General features: G+C 45.5%; 1 protein-coding gene across 1 annotated transcript in view; it reads left to right on the top strand.

The window, feature by feature from the left end:
• The window catches only part of SYN3 (synapsin III), a 520265-nt gene that overhangs the window by 178385 nt on the left and 320590 nt on the right, over positions 1-21290 (top strand). Inside the window, exon 4 of the mRNA XM_068277914.1 lies at positions 13802-13893. Coding sequence (XP_068134015.1) covers positions 13802-13893 — 92 coding nt within the window. The remainder of the gene's footprint in view (positions 1-13801; positions 13894-21290) is intronic.

The following is a 21290-nucleotide window of genomic DNA, read 5'->3' as shown; positions in this document are numbered from 1 at the left end:
CATCATAGCTTCATCATAGCTTGAGCAACTGTTATGTAATGTGCTTGTTATCAAATATGTTATCCAGAAACGCATTGTAGAAAGTCTGTTTGGATATTGATCCTTTACAACGCAGAGATGTGACCACACCCTAACAGATATAGACAGATTCCCCCTTTTTTAACCCCCACCTGCCTTGTCTCTGCAAAATGTAATTAGAGAAAAATTGTACGTTCTCCCTGTGTTTTTGTGAGTTTTCTCCAGGTACTCCTGTTTCTTCCCACATCCTAAAAACATGCAGACATAACCGGCCTTTGACCTGAGCGACCGGAGCGGACGCTCGGGGTGCCAGCTTCCTAGGGGGCGCCTATAGCTGGTTGCCTATACTGAGGGCACCTACACCTGATTTCCTATATTGGGGGCACCTATAGCTGGCTATTTTTACTGAGGGCACCAACACCTGGCTACCTATACTGGAGGCACCTACGCCTGGCTACTTATAGGGGGGATGAAGACCTTCAACTGACTTCCTATACTGGGGGCACCTATGCTTGGCAACCTATATTGAGGGCACCTACACATGAGATCCTATACTGGGGGCACCTATACCTGGCAACCTACCTATACTGAGTTTGAGGGCACTTTTTTGGGGGGCGCACTGCGGCTATAAAGCGTGGTACGAATTGTCAGTGCTGTGCTACCATTCTAAATGGGAAGGGGGGGGGGGGGCGGCTAACTGTCCCACTGATTGTTTTTATTAATATTCCTGAAAGGTTACCTCAGCAGGTGAAAGCTTCTGGATCCTGATGAGGCTTTATCGAACATTGAATGTTAACTGAAAGTTCTGAGAGAGATACCGCTTGCTTGGCAGTTGGAAACAGCCTTTATTTCCCATAATGTAACAAAGTTCACAGACAGCAAACTGTCAGGGCCATGGCCCTGACATCACATTGTGGGAGGAGTTTAACCACAGCCATACAGACCTCCTTGGTGATCTGTTTGAGAAAATGCAAAGACTTATCATGGGAAAGGGGGTATCAGCTTCCGATTGGGATGAAATTCAATTCTGGGTTATAGTTCCTCATTAAGAGTTGGAAGCCAAACCCTGGTGCAGTAAATCATAAGCTTATAAAGAAGGTTTTTTTGTTTTTCTGGAAGCTATAGACAGCTGTGTTTGCACTGTAGTGATGACTGCCTTGCAGGATGACTGGGGCAGCATGCTAATGACCATGTATTGTGTGGTACCTGCTCCGAAGGAGTAACCAACATTACTCAAGAAAGCAAGGGTCATGCTGTCTAATGGGAGCGATAAAACAATGATAATTTGTCAGGGTACAAGTAATCGTTACGAAAACACTACTAACTTTCAACACTAACATAGAATATCTCCAGACTACACAGCGACACATGATGAATGGTCCCTCTCAATGTATCTGTATACTGGGGCTGCTTACTGGAAATAGGATACTGTTATTTCCATAATGTTATTATAACCCGCCTATGAATTGGAAATGACACGAGTCCATTATTGTATTCTCCAGCAAGACAGGCAGCAAGCTAGATGTATACATATGACCGTCGTTATATAAATAAGAGCTGCCGGTTTTATAGACCTTTATTTTAAACTAATATTCACCATTTGACTATCTTGGAGGTGGCTCTTGGCAAGACTTGTGCCCTTTCCATAAGAGGCACTGTCAAGATCTTCTCATCAAGGTTGTCAAAGGGTTAAAAGGATCTTGTGGTGGTATTATCTGCCATGATACGTAGGGGTGATCTGGGTGGCTCTGCAGTGGACCAATCACCCAATTATAAGAAAGAGCCAATCGCACTCTTCTGGCACACCACCCTTAATCATAGGAAAGGGGGTGAGGTGTGCAGGGCTTGTCTCCGGATACCACAGAGATTAGTAGTTATGGATCAAAGTGGAAGTCCGCACTGCCTCTTCGGGTAAATCTTGTTTTATTAATATCAAAAGGACAAACACATTAAAAAGAACCAATAGCCTATTGGTTCTTTTTAATGTGTTTGTCCTTTTGATATTAATAAAACAAGATTTACCCGAAGAGGCAGTGCGGACTTCCACTTTGATCCGTGGACCAATCACCCATCAACTTCTGCAAAGTGCTTGGTAGGTTTACCACCTGTGATCACAATGCTGTTGACATCCACCCTTTTTCTATCTCTCCTGCAACTTGCTTTATTGGTATGGCCGGAGCACATGATCGGATGGCCAATGTGTAGGAAACAAACGAGCATGAACTGTCATGCTTGCTCATCTCCGTATTATGCAGCCCCGTATCCAGGAAGCATTCACATGAGCATTCCGACAGCTGCAGCAAATGTGTGATGGAGTGCAAGAGGTATGAAATCCTGACCTCCATCATTAACAGGAGTGAGATTAGGGCATATAAGTTCTCACCTGTTTGGCTGGCGCACCCCTCCTTCTCTCTTCCTCGGGGGGTACTCTTGGCTCCATGGCGAACCTTTGCACCAGTGCACACATGCCTGCGCAGAACAAAGAAGCCCTTATGAGGAGATACAGGAGGCTGAAGTGCGCTGAGGATGGAGGAAGGAGGAGGGAGCATGTTGAACTTGCACTGTTGGGGGTCAAAGGCTAACCTAATACTGGGGGCTAGAGGGACACCGGCCACCTAATACTGCTATCTCGGAGATGCGGATTGGTCAAAGGCCACATAATAATGCTATATATGTGAGTGGGGCCTGTCCTACTAATCATTCTGGCTACAGTGATATCTGCATCACACACCGGAAACAAGCCTGCAGCCATTATTATTATTTAGTATTGTGACAGCCTTTTACATAGTGTAAATAGTCTTCTCACTAACTATCCCTCAGAGGGTCTCACAATCTATTCCCTACCATAGTCACATGTCATTCATAGTCCAGAGCCGATTTAATGGAAGCCAATGCATTTATCTGTAAGTTTATGGAATGTGGGAGGATATTGGAGTGCGTGGAGGAAACCAACACAGGCATACAAACTCCATGCAGATAGTGTCCTGGTTTGGTATCAAACTGGGACCCAACTCTGAAAGACAAGAGTGCTATCCACTATGCCACCGTGATGTACAGAAAAGCATGGCACAGTGACTGGGACAGCACAGCATTGCGCACAGAAATGCATGCAGCAGTGCGTCATCAGTTCAAGTGTGCCTATCAGACAGTGCTGTCTATGCACTTCACTACTGTCTGATGTACTTGTGTATTGGTCACAGGCCCCTTAAATTCTGCTGCTTATTACACGGCTATAGAGCAGTGGGGTCAAACTCAAATACAAAGTGGTCATGAATTAAATACTGGGAGCAAGTCAAGGGTCAACCTCAATGTCTAGTGGCCAACTCAACCTTAAAGGAATACTATCAATGCCCAAGTGTTCTAAAAATGACAATGTATAAATAATGTCTAAGTAGCTGTGTAAACATTTTCCTACTTTTCATGTTAAATATCAGAGACAAAAGCTGTAATTTATTGTGTAGGATTTAGCTATATTGGGACAAATCAATTGCAGAAGGGGTGTCTGCTTCAGTGCACAGCCAGTATTGCATATCAGACTACAGAGTATTTTTCTCATGAAGCAAAAACAGTATGAAAAGCTGTGACAATTACAAATGTTCATAACAAGTTTCCTCTGCTCTCTTCAGACACTTCAGTCAAACACACAGGACACAGAAGCTGCAGCTGTTGGGAGCTTTTTCTCTCTCACACACAGTTACACACAGGATTAACTGATCAAGTGTGAGGGGAATTTCCCCTTCCCTTCATGGCTAATTGTCAGTAAAGTTTGAAAGTATTTTGATAACAGTAAACAAAGAGGTTGCCAGTGAAATGTATACACCAGTACTTAGCAGCACTTCCCAAACATTTCCTATCTCAATTGAAAAAAAATATGTAAATCAATAGTGTTCCTTTAATGTCTAGTGGCCAATTCCCTTCCTTATAAAATTCCCTAGTGTCTAGCGGTCATCCTCCCTCCCCTACACAGGTGCCTGGAGTCTAATGGCCCCCCCTCTATCCCCTATATAGTTCCCTGATGTCTAGTGCCCCCCCCCCACCACCACCACCACCACCGTTACCTGATGTCTAATACCTCCTCCCTCCACTATACAGTTCCCTGACGTCTAGTGCTTTTCCCCTTTCTCCACATATAGCTTCCCTGGTGAACAAGGGCTTCACCTCCAATACACTGTAGCTTCCCTGGTGGGCTGAAGTGGGCCAAACATCATCCAAAGTGGGGAAACCACTTGCTGCGGGCCAAATATGATGGATCTGTAGGCCAGAGTTTGACATGTAAGCTATAGAGATAGAAGAATGTAAGCATTTTGCTATAGCTATCATTCAATACTGCAAGAGGATGGGACGCAGACAGCTGTCTGAGAGTTTCACTGCCTGGTAGAGGAAGGGCACCTGGACAGGAACTTTAAATGTGATTTATTTGACACTAACTTTTCAAAGCACTTCCATACACAGTGGCGGAGCTAGAGATCATGGAGCCCCATAGCAAAACTTTAATGGGGGCCTTCAGATGTAGGCACTCTTAACCTCCTTGCCGGTTATCCCAAGTTGAGCTCGGGGTAACTTCTGGCCCTGCTGAGCCGATTCTTACAAATTTTTTTTCCTACACGCAGCTAGCACTTTGCTAGCTGCGTGTGGTATGCAATCACCGCCGATTCGCCTCTACCCGCCGCACCGAGCCGCCGCCCCCCCCCCCTGACCCCTGCGCAGCCTGGCCAATCAGTGCCAGGCAGCGCTGAGGGGTGGATCGGGATTTCCTCTGACGTCGGTGACGTCATCCCGCCCTGTCGCCATGGCGACAGGGGAAGCCTTGCAGGAAATCCCGTTCTGAACGGGATTTGCTGCTTGCTCTCATCGCCGGAGGCGATCGGAGTAGGTGGGAGGATGCCACTGCTCAGCGGCTATCATGTATCTAGCGCTATGCTAGCTACATGATTTAAAAAAAAAGTGCTGCGCTGCCCCCTTGCCGCAATAATTGGAACGGGCAAGGGGGTTAAAGAGAGCCCGAGTTGAGTTTAAAAAAAAAAGTAGGCTACCTGATCCAGGGGGCTGAGCGGATCAGGTAGCCTTAAAAAAACGCCGCTCCTGTGGGCCGCACTGACCACTTTCACTTTCGTGACCTGTAGGTCAAGACGCTGCACGGAGAGACTGTGTGTCTCTCACAGCACGCAGGAGGCAGGGGAGCGGCAGGGGGCGCGGCCAGGAAGAGAGCGCTGCCACATGGCAGCACTGGAAACTCTGCAGGAATGCCCCTGCGGGTGTTTTGAACAGGGAATCCCTTTCCACTGTTTACCTCCGAGATAGTGACAAATATTGTCGCTAATCTCGGGGGGCTACTATAGCGTGGTTGTGGGGGGGGGGGCAGAGAGGTGTGCGGACACAGAGGCATGTTATGAGGCAGAGAACATGCCTCTGTGTCCCATCCTGCCCACCTCGGGTTCTCTTTAAGCAATACCACCTACCCTTACCCTATGGATATAACTTTATTGGGCAATTTACATTTTCATGCAGTCAACACTGCACATAGTTTATGGGCACTGAGACAAAGTCAGAGGTTGGAGAAACACAGGAAAGTTAATGGTGAATACATTAAGTACCACCTGGGCCCCCTATGCTCCTGGGCCCCATAGCAGCTGCTATGGCTATTGCTGCGCCCCTGTCCACACAGAAAGCTGAGCTGCTCAGGTCTAGAAAAAAATCATTTCTTCCTGAAGCTGTGCTTTAAGAACTAAAAATCCCCTTTAAGCCCAATGGAAAATGTATTTGTGCTATCGCAGCGCTGGCGGTTCTGGATGAAGTGCTCGCGGCCCCTGTTATCGACAGGCATGTTCATTAAGTTGTTTTGAGTTTGAAGTTCTGGGTCATTGGCAAAGGTTTTGGATAGGCAGCCAGAGCGGGGCCAAATCACACAAGGGGAGATCAGAGGAGGAACCAGATTAGATCCATCAAAATTGTTTTCATAGCACGAAATTCCTGAGATGAAACACAAAACTGCTCCCTGCTTGTAGAGAATCCCTTTTCCAGGGTGTAGGTGCTGCATAGCTGTGTATTACCCCTTAGGCACAGCCAGTAAACAAGCATTATGTCATTTTCACAAGCTTTCAGCCACTAGGGGTCACTGTTTTATTGCTGACTGAAGATAAGACACCCCAGAGCGCTTACAAAACGCATCTTTTTCCACTGGAGATGATAGAAGCATTTCCTGACTCCATAAAACAGTTAGCGAGATACCAGACTGAGTGGACTGGTTCTGACTTCAGTGGAGATGTATGCGCAACCAAATCCCAACCCCCCTACCCCCCCCCCCCCCCCCCCCACCGCTAAATGACCTACAGATGACTCTCCCCCCATTAACCGAGGAATTGATTGGACCTGTCCAGATATTTTCCCCATGAAATATGCATTATTATAACATTATTATAATAATAATCAGATCTTCTCTTCCACATTCCACTGTGAGTTAATTTAATTATATTTGCATTCCTTGAAGCCTTTGGAATAATTTGGCTTCCTTCACAATGTTCTCCTAGGATTCATTATATATGTTACGGCCTGAACCTGAAGTCTGGCCACTTCGTTTTCTGGCCGGTCAAAACGCAAAGTGGCCGTGCACCTGCGGCCAGTGTTATGGCTCATACACACGAGCCACCGCTGTGGCAAGAGCCGTAAAATTTTTTTATTAAAAAAGCAGCGACACTTTGTCGCCAGGTCCCTCTGTGCAACAGCCGTACACACAGCGCACAGAGGGACACAGATTCGGCGGAAGCTGTCGCCGAAGGTTCCACCCCCCCGCCGGAAGCTCCATACATTGTGTATGGAGTTGCTGTCGCTAGTCCGCATACACACGGCGCACAGAGACACAGAGATGCGGCGGAAGCTGTCGCCGAAGGTTCCTCCCCCCCCCCCCCCCCGCCGGAAGCTCCATACATCATGTATGGAGTTGCTGTCGCTAGTCCGCATACACACGGCAGTCTAGCGACAGTTGCATCGAAGTTGCGGTGACAACTGTTGCCGGCGATTGGCCAAGTCAATCGCCTGGCGAGAGCTCTGAGCAGCGACGGTTCGGGGTGCGCGCCTCATACACACGGGCGACCTTTCGCCACAACGCGCGCGTGCCACGTGGTTGCGGCAACAGTTGTAGCCCGTGTGTATGAGGCTTTAGAAATGTAAAGATTCCCGGCTGCATAAGTGCATTTTGTGGCCGTCTCGTTGCGGCCAAATGTATCCAAGGGGGATAATTTAGTTAATTTCTCTGGTGGCCATGTGATCACATGAAGCCGCCTCTTCGGCTCTGCCTCCTCTCCTCCCCTCCCCCTGCCCTTCTCCTATGCAAGTTTGGCAGTCGGGGACATGCGTGTGCCCCAGGGTCAATCCTTCCGCTCGTTCCTGCAGAGCGGGTGCTGGCAGAAGTAATGTCTGAAGCCTTCCCGCTCTGCTTCCCTGCCGCTATGAACGATCGGGGACTGTCCCCGGCTCTCACAGCTGTATACAAGAGGGGCAGGGGGAGGAGGCAGAGCCGAAGAGGCGAGTTCATTTGATCACATTGCCGCCGGAGGAATTAACCCCACTGGATACATTTGGCCGCAGCGAGACGCCACAAAATGCACTTATGCGGCCAGGATAAATTCATTTCTAACATTGGCCGTTGGGGCACGGCCACTTTGCGTTTTGACCGGCCACTTCGGGTTCTGGCCGTAACATATACATAAAGCTCCGTTAGTAGTATTGGAGCGTTAATGTACTTATAGTTAAAGCAAACCTGAAGCGAAAATAAACATAAGATAATGAGTTGTATGTGTAGTAAAGCTAAGAAAAAGAACATTTGTAGCCAAGAAAAGCATCTCATATTGTTTTCCAGTACAGGAAGAGTTCGAAAAAAAAACCTTCAGTTGTTATCTATGCAAAAGAGCTTTTCTGAACTATTCCACCCACTGGGTTCACTTAAATAAAGGCATTGCCTAGTATTGTCACTGCTGCTCATCCTCATGCTGCTGCTCATTTTATTTTTTTTATTTCATATTAAAAAAATCTTCCTTTTTGCTAAAGATGTGCCCATGATAAATAGATGCTCGTTCATGGTCTTCTCACTGCATATACTAGTGAAGCAGTGTACTGAGCATGTGCGGTTTGTGCACTCGATCATTCTCGATACATTGCATCATTTTTGCACAGATAGAAGACCATGCACTAAGCAGGGATGCGGATAGGGGGCAGTGTGTGCAGTTGTCTCAGGGGGAGAGTGGGTGGGATAAGGAAGGAGAATGGGACGTTTTGGGTGGTTTTGTGTAAGGATCATAAGCGCTTAATTGGGCTCTTGCCGAACAGCAGCTTTTGACTAGTGGCCAGTCGCATAATTTTAACCTGGGTTATGGAGAGCTGGAGGAGCAGAGTAAGAAATTGAGTACACAGGGAGGTATGTGTGTGACAAAAGCAGAAGCCTCCATATACAGTTTTTAAGTGGACCTGAACTCTTGCACAGGAAGAAGGAAAACAGAGAGAAATGCGCTCTGTATGTATTTAGAGAGTTTAGCCCAGGCATGGGCAAACTTGGCTCTCCAGCTGTTAAGGAACTACAAGTCCCACAATGCATTTGCCTTTATAAGTCATGATTGTGGGACTTGTAGTTACTTAACAGCTGGAGGGCCAAGTTTGCCCATGCCTGGTTTAGCCTGTCTAATTCCTCTTCATCTGTGAGTAAACGCAAGTGTAATTTGATCTCTCAGCTGTGTCAGCTTAGGAATCTATGCTGCAGAGCAGTTCATTTGTAAACACAGAATGTTAACCCTATGTCTGCTTCCACACTGCAGATTTATGACAGGATTTGTATCAGCTCAGCTGTGACCAATACATGTTTTTTCTTTAAAGGTTATTATACTGGTGCTTATCTTTTAGAGCAGGGAGGAAGTTCTGATCCGCTTTTGTTCAGGTCCGCTTTAACTTGTTTCAGGGAGGTGTACTTTGAACGTTATACTGATTTCATGGTTTGAAAAAAACAATACTTTTTGCTTACATTCATAACTGGCGGCCAGCTTAAACTAAAAGAACAATTTTTAATAAAATTAAATGACAAAATGACTCCTGTAGCATTGCCATGCTTCATAGAAATTATAAACAATTGTTGCTACTGTGACTTATTATTGCCATATCCTTAGCTGTGTCCATTATTATGACGTTCATTTTCCTTTGAGCTAGGGATTTGCCAAGTGTGTGAGTTGTGCCCATGTGTCAGCTGACTTGGGCACATCCCATGTAGCGCTCAGCGGCCCTGTACTTCAGTCACCTGATGACAGTGTGGAGCACACAGCCCTGTAAGCAGCGCAGGCAGAACCTTTCATCAGCTGGCAGTGCTCAGAGTGATCCCATTGCCACGCCTGGTGCTGCGGCTCCTCACAGGGTGATGACTGTGTGCAGAATCTGTTGGAACAGGAAGGAGGAAAAAAACCTGGCTCTGCTAAAATTAGTGCTGGACAGGAAGCGCCGCTAGCAGGTTAATCCCGCGCCTTTCCTGTGGACGTCTTACAGCTGGAACTGGCCACTGACAGACGAGCCATTATTCACTCCTCACAGGGATAGGGTTTTGTCTTTCTCTCTTTTTTACTTTATCTTTCATTTTTCACTGCTTTGTTTATAATACAAGAGCTTCAGTTTCAAGCAAACCTGTTATGTGGATATTTTTGGGGACAGGAATGTTGAGACTCAGGGCTAGTTCACTGTGCATCAGTTGCATTGCAGAATAGTTGTGCATGTCCACTTAGGCCTTGTTCACATTGCGTTTGGCTCGCGTGTCCGTCCGCGGTGGGCTTTTCTTTTCCCTGTTTTTTGAAAGCGTTTTCTAGCAATTTTCTGTGCGTTAGCTCGTTTTTGTGGGCGTTTTTGTATGCACTTTTGCAGAGCGCTTTTGTCTTTTGAAAATAAATACAATGCCAAAGCGATATTGTGAGCGTGTTGCGTTTTCCTATACCTTTAATTGAGGCAAATCGCTTCAAAAATGGCCCAAGCACCGCTTTTCAAAGCAGATTGCAAACGAACCGCTCTGCTATGAATTCTCGTAGAGAATAATTGCACAGGCGATTTCAGAGTGATTTTGAGAATCACCTACACTTAAAATTTTACAAAAACGCCTATAATGTGAACAAGGCCTTACTGCCCATACAATTCTATGGGCCTGTTCACAGTGCTGTGTTGTAGTAACACATGACGTTATTCTAACTTTTGTTGTTCATCATAGCGTGTTGTCAGACCTAGAGAAATGGGCTCTGTAGTTCCACGGCAGATTTTTGTGCATTTCTATTGCACTGAGATATTTCTGTAATCAGGCCCGGATTTACATCACTGGAGCCTATAGGCACAGATGTCCTGCCGATTCACACCCCAAGTGTGCTGGCTGTCCCAGCTGTCGCTTCTCCCTTACCCATCATAGGTAGATACAGCTGCCCCTTTGTATTATGTAGCCAGAGCTATCCTCAGTATTAAAGGGGCACTATGGCGAAACATTTTAAAATTTAAAATATGCGCAAACACAGACAAATAAGAAGTACTTTTTTCCAGAGTAAAATGAGCCATAAATTACTTTTCTCCTATGTTGCTGTCACTTCCAGTAGGTAGTAGAAATCTGACAGCAGTGACAGGTTTTGGACTAGTCAATCTCTTCATTGAGGATTCTCAGCAAGGCTTTTATTCTGTATAAAATATTCCCTAAAAATGATTTAGACAATGATGCTGGCCAGCTTCCCTGCTCGCTACACAGTTTTTTGGCAGATGGACAGAGCAACTACCACCTGCTTTTGAAAATAAATAAATCCCTGAGAATCCCCTATGAAGAGATGGACTAGTCCAAAACCTGTCGCTTCTGTCAGATTTCTACTACCTACTGTAAGTGACAGCAACATAGGAGAAAAGTAACTTATGGCTCATTTTACTTTGGAAAAAATGTACTTCTTATTTGTATATGTTTGTACATATTTAAAATTTTACAATTTTTCGCCATAGTGCCCCTTTAAGTAGCTAGAGGTGCCCCCAAGTATTAGGTAGCTAGTGGAACCTCACTATTAATTACCTAGAGTTGCCCCCGACTGTAGGGAGATCTCATCAGTGCAATGCTGAGTCCCGGGTGAGTAACCGCTCATTTACGCTCTGCTCGGGACTCTGCATAGGTAAACAATAGGGAGGCACTTGGAGAGGGGAGTGAGCCGCCTTTCCATCATCAGGTGCCTGTAGGCGTGTGCCTAGAGTGCCTTATGGTAAATCCGCCCCTGTCTGTAATCGTTATTCTAACTCACTGCATAAAGGCTCTGAATTAATGTCTATGTCTATTCATCACTTTTTGTATAGCAGAAGGATCAGCACACTCAGTAATATGTTGCAAAACTTTAAAGAGGAACGTCAGCCTAAACAAACATACTGTCATTAAGTTACATTAGTTATGTTAATTAAAATAGATAGGTAATATCATCTCTTACCCACCCTGTTTTAAAAGAATAGGCAAATGTTTGATTTCATGAGGGCAGCCATCTTTTTGGTTGAAAGGAGGTGACAGGGAGCATGAGACACAGTTCCAACTGTCCTGTGTGCTGATCACCCCTCCCAGTTGCTAGGCAACGTGAATAACAACATAGGAAATCCCATCATGCTTTGCACAGCTTTAGGGAAAAAAAGCCCGGGCCGTTTTCTTTGATGGGTGGAGCTTAGCTAAAAATGCAGTTAAAAATTATGCTTTGGTAAGAAAAACAAAGTTCTGATGCTGTGAAACTGTTAAAGAAACACCAAGCCTTTTCAGTTCTGCTGAGTAGATTTTTAGTCCGGAGGTTCACTTTAAAGTGAACCTCCGGACTAAAAATCTACTCAGCAGAACTGAAAAGGCTTGGTGTTTCTTTAACAGTTTCACAGCATCAGAACTTTGTTTTTCTTACCAAAGCATCATTTTTAGCTGCATTTTTAGCTAAGCTCCACCCATCAAAGAAAAAAAGCCCGGGCTTTTTTTCCCTGATGCTGTGCAGAGCATGATGGGATTTCCTATGTTGTTATTCACGTTGCCTAGCAACTGGGAGAGGTGCTCAGGACACAGGACAGTTGAAACTGTGTATCATACTCCCTGTCACCTCATTACAATTAAAAAGATGGCTGCCATCATGAAATCAAACATTTGCCTGTTTTTTTAAAACTGTGTGGGTAAGAGATTATATTACCTATCTATTTTAATTAACATAACTAATGTAACTTAATGACAGTATGTTTGTTTAGGCTGAAGTTCCTCTTTAAGTTCTTTTAATGCAAAAAAGTTTCCATAAATGCACTTCGTGTACAACAGAGACCAGCAACTTGCAGTAGATAGGCACCAAAGACGCCATAAGTCCATCAAATGCCTGCTGGCCAACTTGTATAAAAAGTCAGTGAGGGAATAGAGTCCAAGATCCACATTTCCCAGAGAAAACGTGTCTCAAAGCATGGCGACAGACACTGGCCTAATCCTGTTTCGGGCAGCAGCCCGTCTACAAGCCAATAAATGTGCACTCAAACAAAGTGAGCAAACCCACCAAATATATACCCTCAAACAGCCACTCCCACAAGACCAATCAAATTCAAAATATCCAATATCAAACCTTTCCTGTAGAGGACCTGATGGAAGACTTTGAACATCCCAAAAATCACATTTATACTGGTTGAACTCGATGGATGTATGTCTTTTTTCAACCAAAATAACTATGTAACTATGTAACTATGTAACATGACCTTCACCCAAAATGCATATGCATGGGATTGGCTGTTTGAGGGTATATATTTGGTGGGTTTGCTAGCTTTGTTTGGGTGTCTTTGGCGCCTATCTACTGCAAGTTGCTGGTCCTTGTTGTACACGAAGTGCATTTGTGAAAACGTTTTTGTATTAAGAGCTTAAAGAGAAACTCCGACCAAGAATTGAACTTTATCCCAATCAGTAGCTGATACCCCCTTTTACATGAGAAATCTATTCCTTTTCACAAACAGACCATCAGGGGGCGCTGTATGACTGATATTGTGGTGAAACTCCTCCCACAACAAACTCTGAGGACCGTGGTACTCCTGGCAGTTTCCTGTCTGTGAACCTTGTTACATTGTGGTAAATAGCTGTTTACAGCTGTTTCCAACTGCTAAAAAAGCATGCAGCAGCTACATCACCTGCCAACAGTTAAAATGTCACCATGTAATAAATGTCAGAATGTAAATCAGGGATTTAAAAGATTTTACAATGGGCAAACACTGACTAAATCATTTATACATAATTATTGTAAATATTAAGCATTTTTTATTACATTATTTTCACAGGAGTTCCTCTTTAAAGTTTTGCAACATATTACTGAGTGTGCTGATCCTTCTGCTATACAAATTGTTGATTGCCACCTGGTGCTCTGGTGGCTGGATCGTTGCACCTTATATATGACTAGGGGAGTGCGGCCAGATACTACTTCTTGACTGTATGTCCATTCTTCACTGCAGTTCACACACGTTATAACCACTTCAGCCCACGGGTTGTTTTCGCCTTAAAGGGAACCTGAAGTGAGAAGTATATAGAGGCTGCCATATTTATTTCCTTTTAAGCAATACCAGTTACTTGGCAGCCCTGCTGATCTATTTGGCTGCAGTAGTGTCTGAATAACACCAGAAACAAGAGAAAGAGGCATCGATATTTGCATAGCATTACTAATAAGAGGTTCAGTGAGTTATATTGTGACGAGGAAGCAATTTATATTCATACTTTTGAAATTAAGAGGGGCTGTCTGTTTTAACTAACCAGTTTTTTGTTAATTTCCAGGCTGAATTCTCAGAGTTGAACCTGGCATCGTACGTCAATGGCGGCTGCATGGTGGATATGCAAGTCATGCGGAATGGCACCAAGGTGGTCAGGTATGGAATGAAGAAAGAGAATGGTCATATTGCAGTCTGCAAGTGCATATTTGTTAGAATTTTATGAACCAGTAGTCGCAGAACATGGATCTTATCCTACCCAAATTGGTCCACGCAGTCCATTCTTCTCACAGATGAATATGATGGCAGATTTATAAATATAGACCAGTTCTACATATTCTATTGACCATATACAAATTAAGCTGCCAATAAAATCAAATGTCCTTTCAGTGACAATGTCCACAAATCTTCAAGCTAAACCACTTCAGACGCAGTCATCAATCAATCAATGTTATGTAGGGAGATAAACTTCTTCCTTCCAGCTTGGCATGATGACCAAAATAATTGAGACTCATGGTATAAGGTCTAATCAGCATGGTGTCTAGTGGCCCCCTCCCTCCCCTATACAGTTCCCTGGTGTTTAGTGGTCCTCCCTCTTATATACAGTACCCTGATGTTTAGTGGCCTCCTCCCTCCCCTATACATTTCCCTGGTGTCTAGTGGCCCCCTTCCCTTTCCTATACACTTCCCTGGTGTTGAGAGATCCTCACTCCCTCCCCTATACACTTCCCTGGTGTTGAGAGGTTCTCACTCCCTCACATATACAGTACCCTTATGTCTAGTGGCCCCCTTCCCTACCCTATACACTTCCCTGGTGTTGAGAGGTCCTCCCTCCCTCCCCTATACAGTTCCTGGTGTTTAGTGCTCCTCCCTCTCATATACAGTTCCCTGATGTCTAGTGGCCCTCCTCCCTCCCCAATACAGTTCCCTGGTGTCTAGTGGCCCTCTTCCCTCTCCTGTACAATTCCCTGGTGTCTAGTTGTCCTCCTTCCCCTATACCCTTCCCTGGTGTTGAGAGGTCCTCACTCCCTCCCCTATACAGTTCCCTGGTGTTTAGTGAGCCTCCCTCTCATATACAATTCCCTGATGTCTAGTGGCCCTCCCCTATACAGTTCCCTGGTGTCTAGGGCTTTCCCTCTTCCCCATATACAGGGCCAGATTTCTGGAAAGGCCACAAAGGCAAGTTTTACATTGGGGCCCTCCAAGCACTCCATACATAAAAATGTATATGGTGCACCAAACCCTGCCAGGAACAACCATAGTATCAGAGTTGCAAGAAACAATGAAACAATGCAGAACAGTTTGTTAATGACTACTACTAGTCAAAGCATGTATGGAAGTGATTATTACCAGCACAGGACCACTAAAGAGCTAATAGTGTAGTTGAGGGAGGTCTCTTCAGGACCCCTCTGGCCCAAGTGCCCCCGGTGCGGTCACAACCTCTACACCCCCTATTGCTGAGCAAAAAAGTTGACACACCACATATTTGGCCTAAAGGCAAAAAATTTATGAATTCAGCAGTGGCGTAACCCACCATAAGGCTGCAGGTGCTCACAGCACCGGGTGTAGTCATGCCTAGGAGTGCCACTGTGGTACTCAGCCACAGTGTTCCTCCACCTGGGACCTTTTCTCATAGTTTGGGCAACATTCGGGAAAATAGCAGCAGGCAGTGCAGGGGACTGTACTACTTCCTGCACTAGATGTAGCACCCCTCCCCTTCCTGTCCCGTGGGCAATGTGTCTCCTCACTCTTTACACACAGCCTGCAGTGAGTAAATGTGCAGAGCAGAAGGGTGAGTAGAGAGAATGATTGCAGGGAGAGGTGGCAGAATGTGTTTTGTGCTTTAGAAGTTGCCTGTCATTAGTAGACAGGTGCACTGGCTGCTGTAATACCAGAGTACCCTAGACTATTGAATATTTACCCTGATCTGAGTAGTTAATAAATAATGCAGGACAGACTGCTGTTGCAGAAGCCAGTGGCACTGGCATCTTCTGCAGCACTGTATAGAGTACAGAATTTCATAACGGTTAGCCCAAAATTTGCAGCGACACGCTTGACGTCCCAACCCGTCAACCCTCCCATCAAAAAATTGGTTGTTTTTGGAAGGTGTCTGTAAATAATCAGCACTGGGTGTCAAATTCCCTAGGTACTCCATTGAAATTCAGCTTTGCCCATATGGCTTCCCTGGTGATCTAGGACTTCACCTCCAATATAGCTTTTCTGGTGGTCTTAGCCAAACATAATGCAAAGTGGCAAACTGCTTGCGGGCCAAATCTGAAGGCTCTGTAGGCCATATTGTGCCAGAGAGCTGGATATTGGCATGTATGCCATATGCTGTCATCCTAGGAGGTGAGACCATAACTCTCCTTTTAATCCGTAGAACTATTTTGTCCTTTCAGGCGCCTCACCCACCTCCACATCACAGTTTCTTCATGCTGCTGTACTCCTCTCCCAGTCTTGCTAGGAACATGTTTTTCTCTCTCCTGATGACAGTGATGCATCTCCCCCTGCTGAGATGTTATTGCTTTCTGGAGTTGGGCTGGCGTGAAGCTGTTTGTCCTGCCAGCAATAATAGTTTCCTAACAAGCCCGGCTCTGGACACGGCACAGCAGTGTAAACAGACATGAAAGCCCTCTCAGGTACAGATCATCACATTTTACTTCATACTTTCTGCACCCCTCCAGCTCAGGCGTTTGTTTATAGAGTAGAAAGCACACAAGTGAGGCACACCTAAACCGTACTAATGGTGTTGGAGTGGGTGTCTGCTTAGCACTGTCTGCTTGGCTCTGTTTATTTCTGCACAGTCTGTCAGTGCCAAGCAGTATCGTGGATGACAGCAAAAGGTGGCATTTAGTTTAACCGCTTGAGGACCATAGGCTTACACCCCCCTAGGGACCAGGCGATTTTCTACAATTCAGTGCGCCTCACACTGCTGTGCGACGCTTATAGTCTGAACGTCAAAAGTGCTGTCTATGCAGTTCTGACATTCTTGTGTGTCGCATACTATACACATTGCCGAAATGCGCACGGCAGCAAGTATAGTGTGAACGAGGCCCAAAGTATTATAGTGAAAAGAAGAGAAGGTTCTGGACTTAGTCAGATAGCAGGCAATAGTGCCAGCAGGAGCGCAAAGAGGTATCAATACTCCCAACATGTAATCTCTGCAGGAGGGGGCTGTAACTGGTGCCAAGAGGTGCATTATAAAGGGTCACTTTACCGGAGACGAGACTCTATAAGAATGGAACTGTTACTGATAGTATTATAAACCACACAGTAACTGAAGGCACTAGAAAGGAGCATTTATAAGAGGACACTGAAGGAGGACACGATTGCTGCACTCAGGGGCGTTTCTAGCCTTTTTGTCACTCCAGGCAAGAAGTCCTATATCATCCCCCCCCCAACAAAAACAAAACAAAACCACACACACACCCACACACTAGAGAATATAAACCATGTGCCATATAGGGTGGATGCATAATACAGGGAGTCCCTGAGATACAAACAACCCGACAATTCTGTTGCATTTCGTTGCACACCCCCCTTCCTGCACTACCCCATCGGTAAATGAGAATAGCTGTGCTCTCACCTCTCTGGAGTTCAGTGCTGTGCTTCCACCTGTTTTCTCACCACTCATCCTAGTGCCCAGCATCTCCTACCACTTATGTTATTACATACAACGTGAGGAGAGAGAGCTGGATCATCCACAAGGCATGTGCCTAGGGCCTTGAGAGAGTCTATGGGCGCGGTTTATGCAAGTCCCCAACAAATCTTGCCAAAAAAGCTAGGTGGCCATCAAGGGTGGACCCAAAGTTGTTGCTTGCCTAATGCACAATTGTACCTTAATCCATCTCTGAACGCACATAGGCAGAGGAGACAGAAGTAGGTACAAAATGAGATAGAGGGAGGCACGGGGGACAGAGGGAGAGCGTGGGGGGAGGGGGCAGAGGTGACACAGGGGGACTGAAGGTGGCACATGGAGACAGAAGGGGCTCAAGGGGACAGAGAGAGGCACAAAGGAGGACAGGGACACAAACACCTGTAGGGGTATGGCTTAGTTTGGGAGGCATGGCTAAGTTCAGGGGCTGGGCTTGGTTCAGGGGCATGGTGCCCCCCAGGACCAATGGCACTCTAGGCAGTGGCCTGAAATACCTATGCCTAAAAACGCCCCTGGCTGCACTTATTAAAGGGGTAGGAGATGGGGGCACATAATTGCCACACATACTATAAAGTAGAGGTGCCCATTACATAGATCGTGATCTACCGGTAGATGGCAGAAGACTTCTGGGTAAATCCCACACCTACTACCTGAGTGATGTGCATGTGCTGCAGATATGCCTGGGTAACTCATACATTTTGGAAAAGTGTTAAAGCAACAATTTACCTCCTCTGTTTATGAGGCTCCTAAAACTAGTGGTTAAAGCAGGTCCTAAAAGCGATCCTCATGGTTCACTAATTAAGATCACGGAGGACACCAACTGTTTACTAACCTCTAACACTGCTGGACTGACTGTGCCACCTGCTCGGGGCCCGTACCACAGCCGAACAGTGCGGGAGGGGGGCAACAAAAGGTTAACAAGACAATTGTAGAGGCAGACCTCCTGCCTTCTAACCCCTCAATATTTACCCATGAAAAACCAGAAGAAAGAATGTCTTCTAAGACAGGGCTGGTAGCCCCGAGTTCTGAACATTCCACCATAAACCTGTCCCCACATGCCTGCTGTACTTGCTCTACTCCACAGAGTGTTTTCCCAGCTGTACAGTACAATTATGAGTCCCCAGCCTGCTCTGTCCACCAGGTAGGTCCCCCTCTGACCTTCCATCACACACATTTGGTCACCATATGGTTGCTTCCAGTGGAACACAGCCAGTTGCAGTGTATTGGTGAGCTGAGCCTTGTGGAATTTACAGTATCTATAGACTGCATGACATTCCACCTCCTGCTAACCTGTTGCTATAGCAGAACTCCCGGCAGTGTACTATTTATGAATAGTCGTACTTAGTTTTTATATCACTTAAAAATATTACTTTTTTATATTATTCTCCAGATCTGCAAGCTTAATGGGTATCTCTAGTCGCAGAAATAGGACATTATTGCTTTTTGGGAGGAAACCCAATTGCTCACTGTTATTTAAAAAAAAGTTTGCATATTATCCTGGAATTCTGTTCCTGAAATTACTACCTATGTGCCCTCCTACCTGACAGCAGTCTCTGGCTCTATTCGTTTTGAAGAAATCAAGTCAAAGCATTGCACTGCTAGCTTCAGCCCTAAGTGTGATCCCTTGTCTGCACAACTTTCTCTGTATCACACACACACACAGATACACTGTACACACACACAGATACACTGTACACACACACACAGACACACACACAGACACGCACACAGACACGCACACACACAGACACACACACGCAGACACACACACAGACACACACAACACACACTGACACACACACACTGACACACACACACATTTTTTGAACTCTGCTGGCATCATGCAGTGATGTTAGAGCAACAAAATAGGATTGCCTGCCTGCACTTTCTGGAGTGCTGGAGGCATAGGTGAGAGTGAGAATGCTGCAGCGACAGGGATCCGGAGGGTCTCAGCCTCTTTACAGTAGAGCAAGGAGGCAACCCGGCATCATTCTCACCTGTCCCGCTGTCCTGACTCCTGGCGCCCTCTGCTGACACCCATGATGTGATGCTGATACCACGAGTGATTTGCCATGTGGCACATGCAACTGGTGCCACAAGGCACTTGGTAATGGAGGTGAAAGCAGATGATGAGTCATGCCAGTGGGGCAGCTGATAATTTACATAGCACGGCACGGGGGGGGGGGGGGGGCAATTTACACTTGGGAGGACAGCGGTGGGGGTCTGTCACATACATTGGTCATCGCGATATCAAATGCCGTTACTACCGTGCACTCGACCGAGCACTCTCAGCTGTGATTTTCCAGTATGCTCGAGCAATGCCTTCAACTGATTTTACCTCAAAACTAATTGAATCGTTGATCAGGTGGCACTGATTTTCATCCAATTTGATAAAATTATCGAATTGGATGGTCGATCACAACACAAAATTGCTGGATGCCTGGCCACCAAAATAGTTGATTCATATTTTTTGATACATAAAGCAGGGTAGGTATCTTCAGGGACGAATCTAGACCAAGTTGCCCCAAGTTGCGCCTGGGGCAAGGTCAGGTTTTGGCGCCTAAACTGCCATTCCCCATCCAAATTTTGCCGCCTTTTTAAGAATTCAACAAACTGCGCCTGGGGCAAAAGACCCTTCCCCCCCCTAGATCCGTCCCTGGGTATCTTTCAGAAGAAAGCTGTTTCTCATCCCCGGTGATAAGCTGACATTCCTAGAAACACTTTTTCCATTTTCAGAAAACTTAACTGGCGTGTAACTGTCCTTCTGAAACCTTCAGTAAAAGGGATGAGATTTCCATGCTCGGCTTCTGCACTGAGCATCAAAGCTGCTGCCTCTGCCCCATGTGATATTATTTTTTATTAGGATAGCGCTGTCCTCTATCTTCCACAGCACTATTGAGTACGGTATATACTGTAGTGTCATTGTCCAATGACTGCTTCATCGGGGTGGACAGCCAGTAGTCACATGACCTGAGTAAAAAAAAAAAAATTGGCAGATGGCCCGCTATTTCTACTGGAGCCTGAGGGGAGAGGTGCTACTGCATATACACGCAGGTCAACAAGTAGATCTTCGGAGGGGGGGGGGGGGGGATCTCTCTGCTGTGGGGGAATGGGGAAGTCTCTTTAGGGTCCAGAGTCTTCCCACTCCCGAGGTAGGTACCCCCCATGAGCTCTTTTTTTCCCCATATAGGTTTACTTTAAAGCAGGATTAAACTCTATAGCCCCTATTCAATTCTCTAAGTTTTCTCCTAGGAGATAATTTTTTTATCTTATCTCACAAAAAGTTGGTGAAAGAGCACTATCAAAAGTATTTTTTTTTAATATTTCCTTGCTTGCTGGTGGTTTAAAAATCATTTTATTGTCAAGGTTTGAAAATATCACTAAGGAGAAAAAGTGAACTGCAAATGGGCTATACATGATGAATCAGAATAAAACCAAAACATTTTTTGGCTCCCTCACAATAAAATGTACTGTACCTGTAACACCTTTTCCTGTGCCTGAAGCCTGGCATCCATGGTATATACTTTTCTTTATATTCAACCTTGGTGAGCATCCATCTTGAGCTCACATCTGCATGAAAAACGCAATCACCCCAAAATCGCTCTCATTCCAAATATCACAGTCACCTTAAAATCACTCCAAAAATTGCATTTGCTGAAAAAGCTCCTTCCTCTTTCTCGGCTTCGGACATAAGAGACATCAGGTTCAAATAAGTACATTCTCTCGACCGTGTAATAATAATTTATTGGTGGGGAGGGGCAATGATTTATATACATTTGAATCAATAGAATATTCATTTTTTTATTATTTGAAAAACAGAGTTTAATCCCGCTTTAAAAGGTTGGAGTTTCTGTCTGATAGGGGTGCAGCTTTAGGGCCCATTTCCACTACTGTGGAATAC

Source organism: Hyperolius riggenbachi, chromosome 3 (assembly GCF_040937935.1).
Source record: "Hyperolius riggenbachi isolate aHypRig1 chromosome 3, aHypRig1.pri, whole genome shotgun sequence".
In the NCBI taxonomy this organism is placed as follows: domain Eukaryota; kingdom Metazoa; phylum Chordata; class Amphibia; order Anura; family Hyperoliidae; genus Hyperolius; species Hyperolius riggenbachi.
This window is presented reverse-complemented; position numbering and strand designations above follow the sequence as displayed.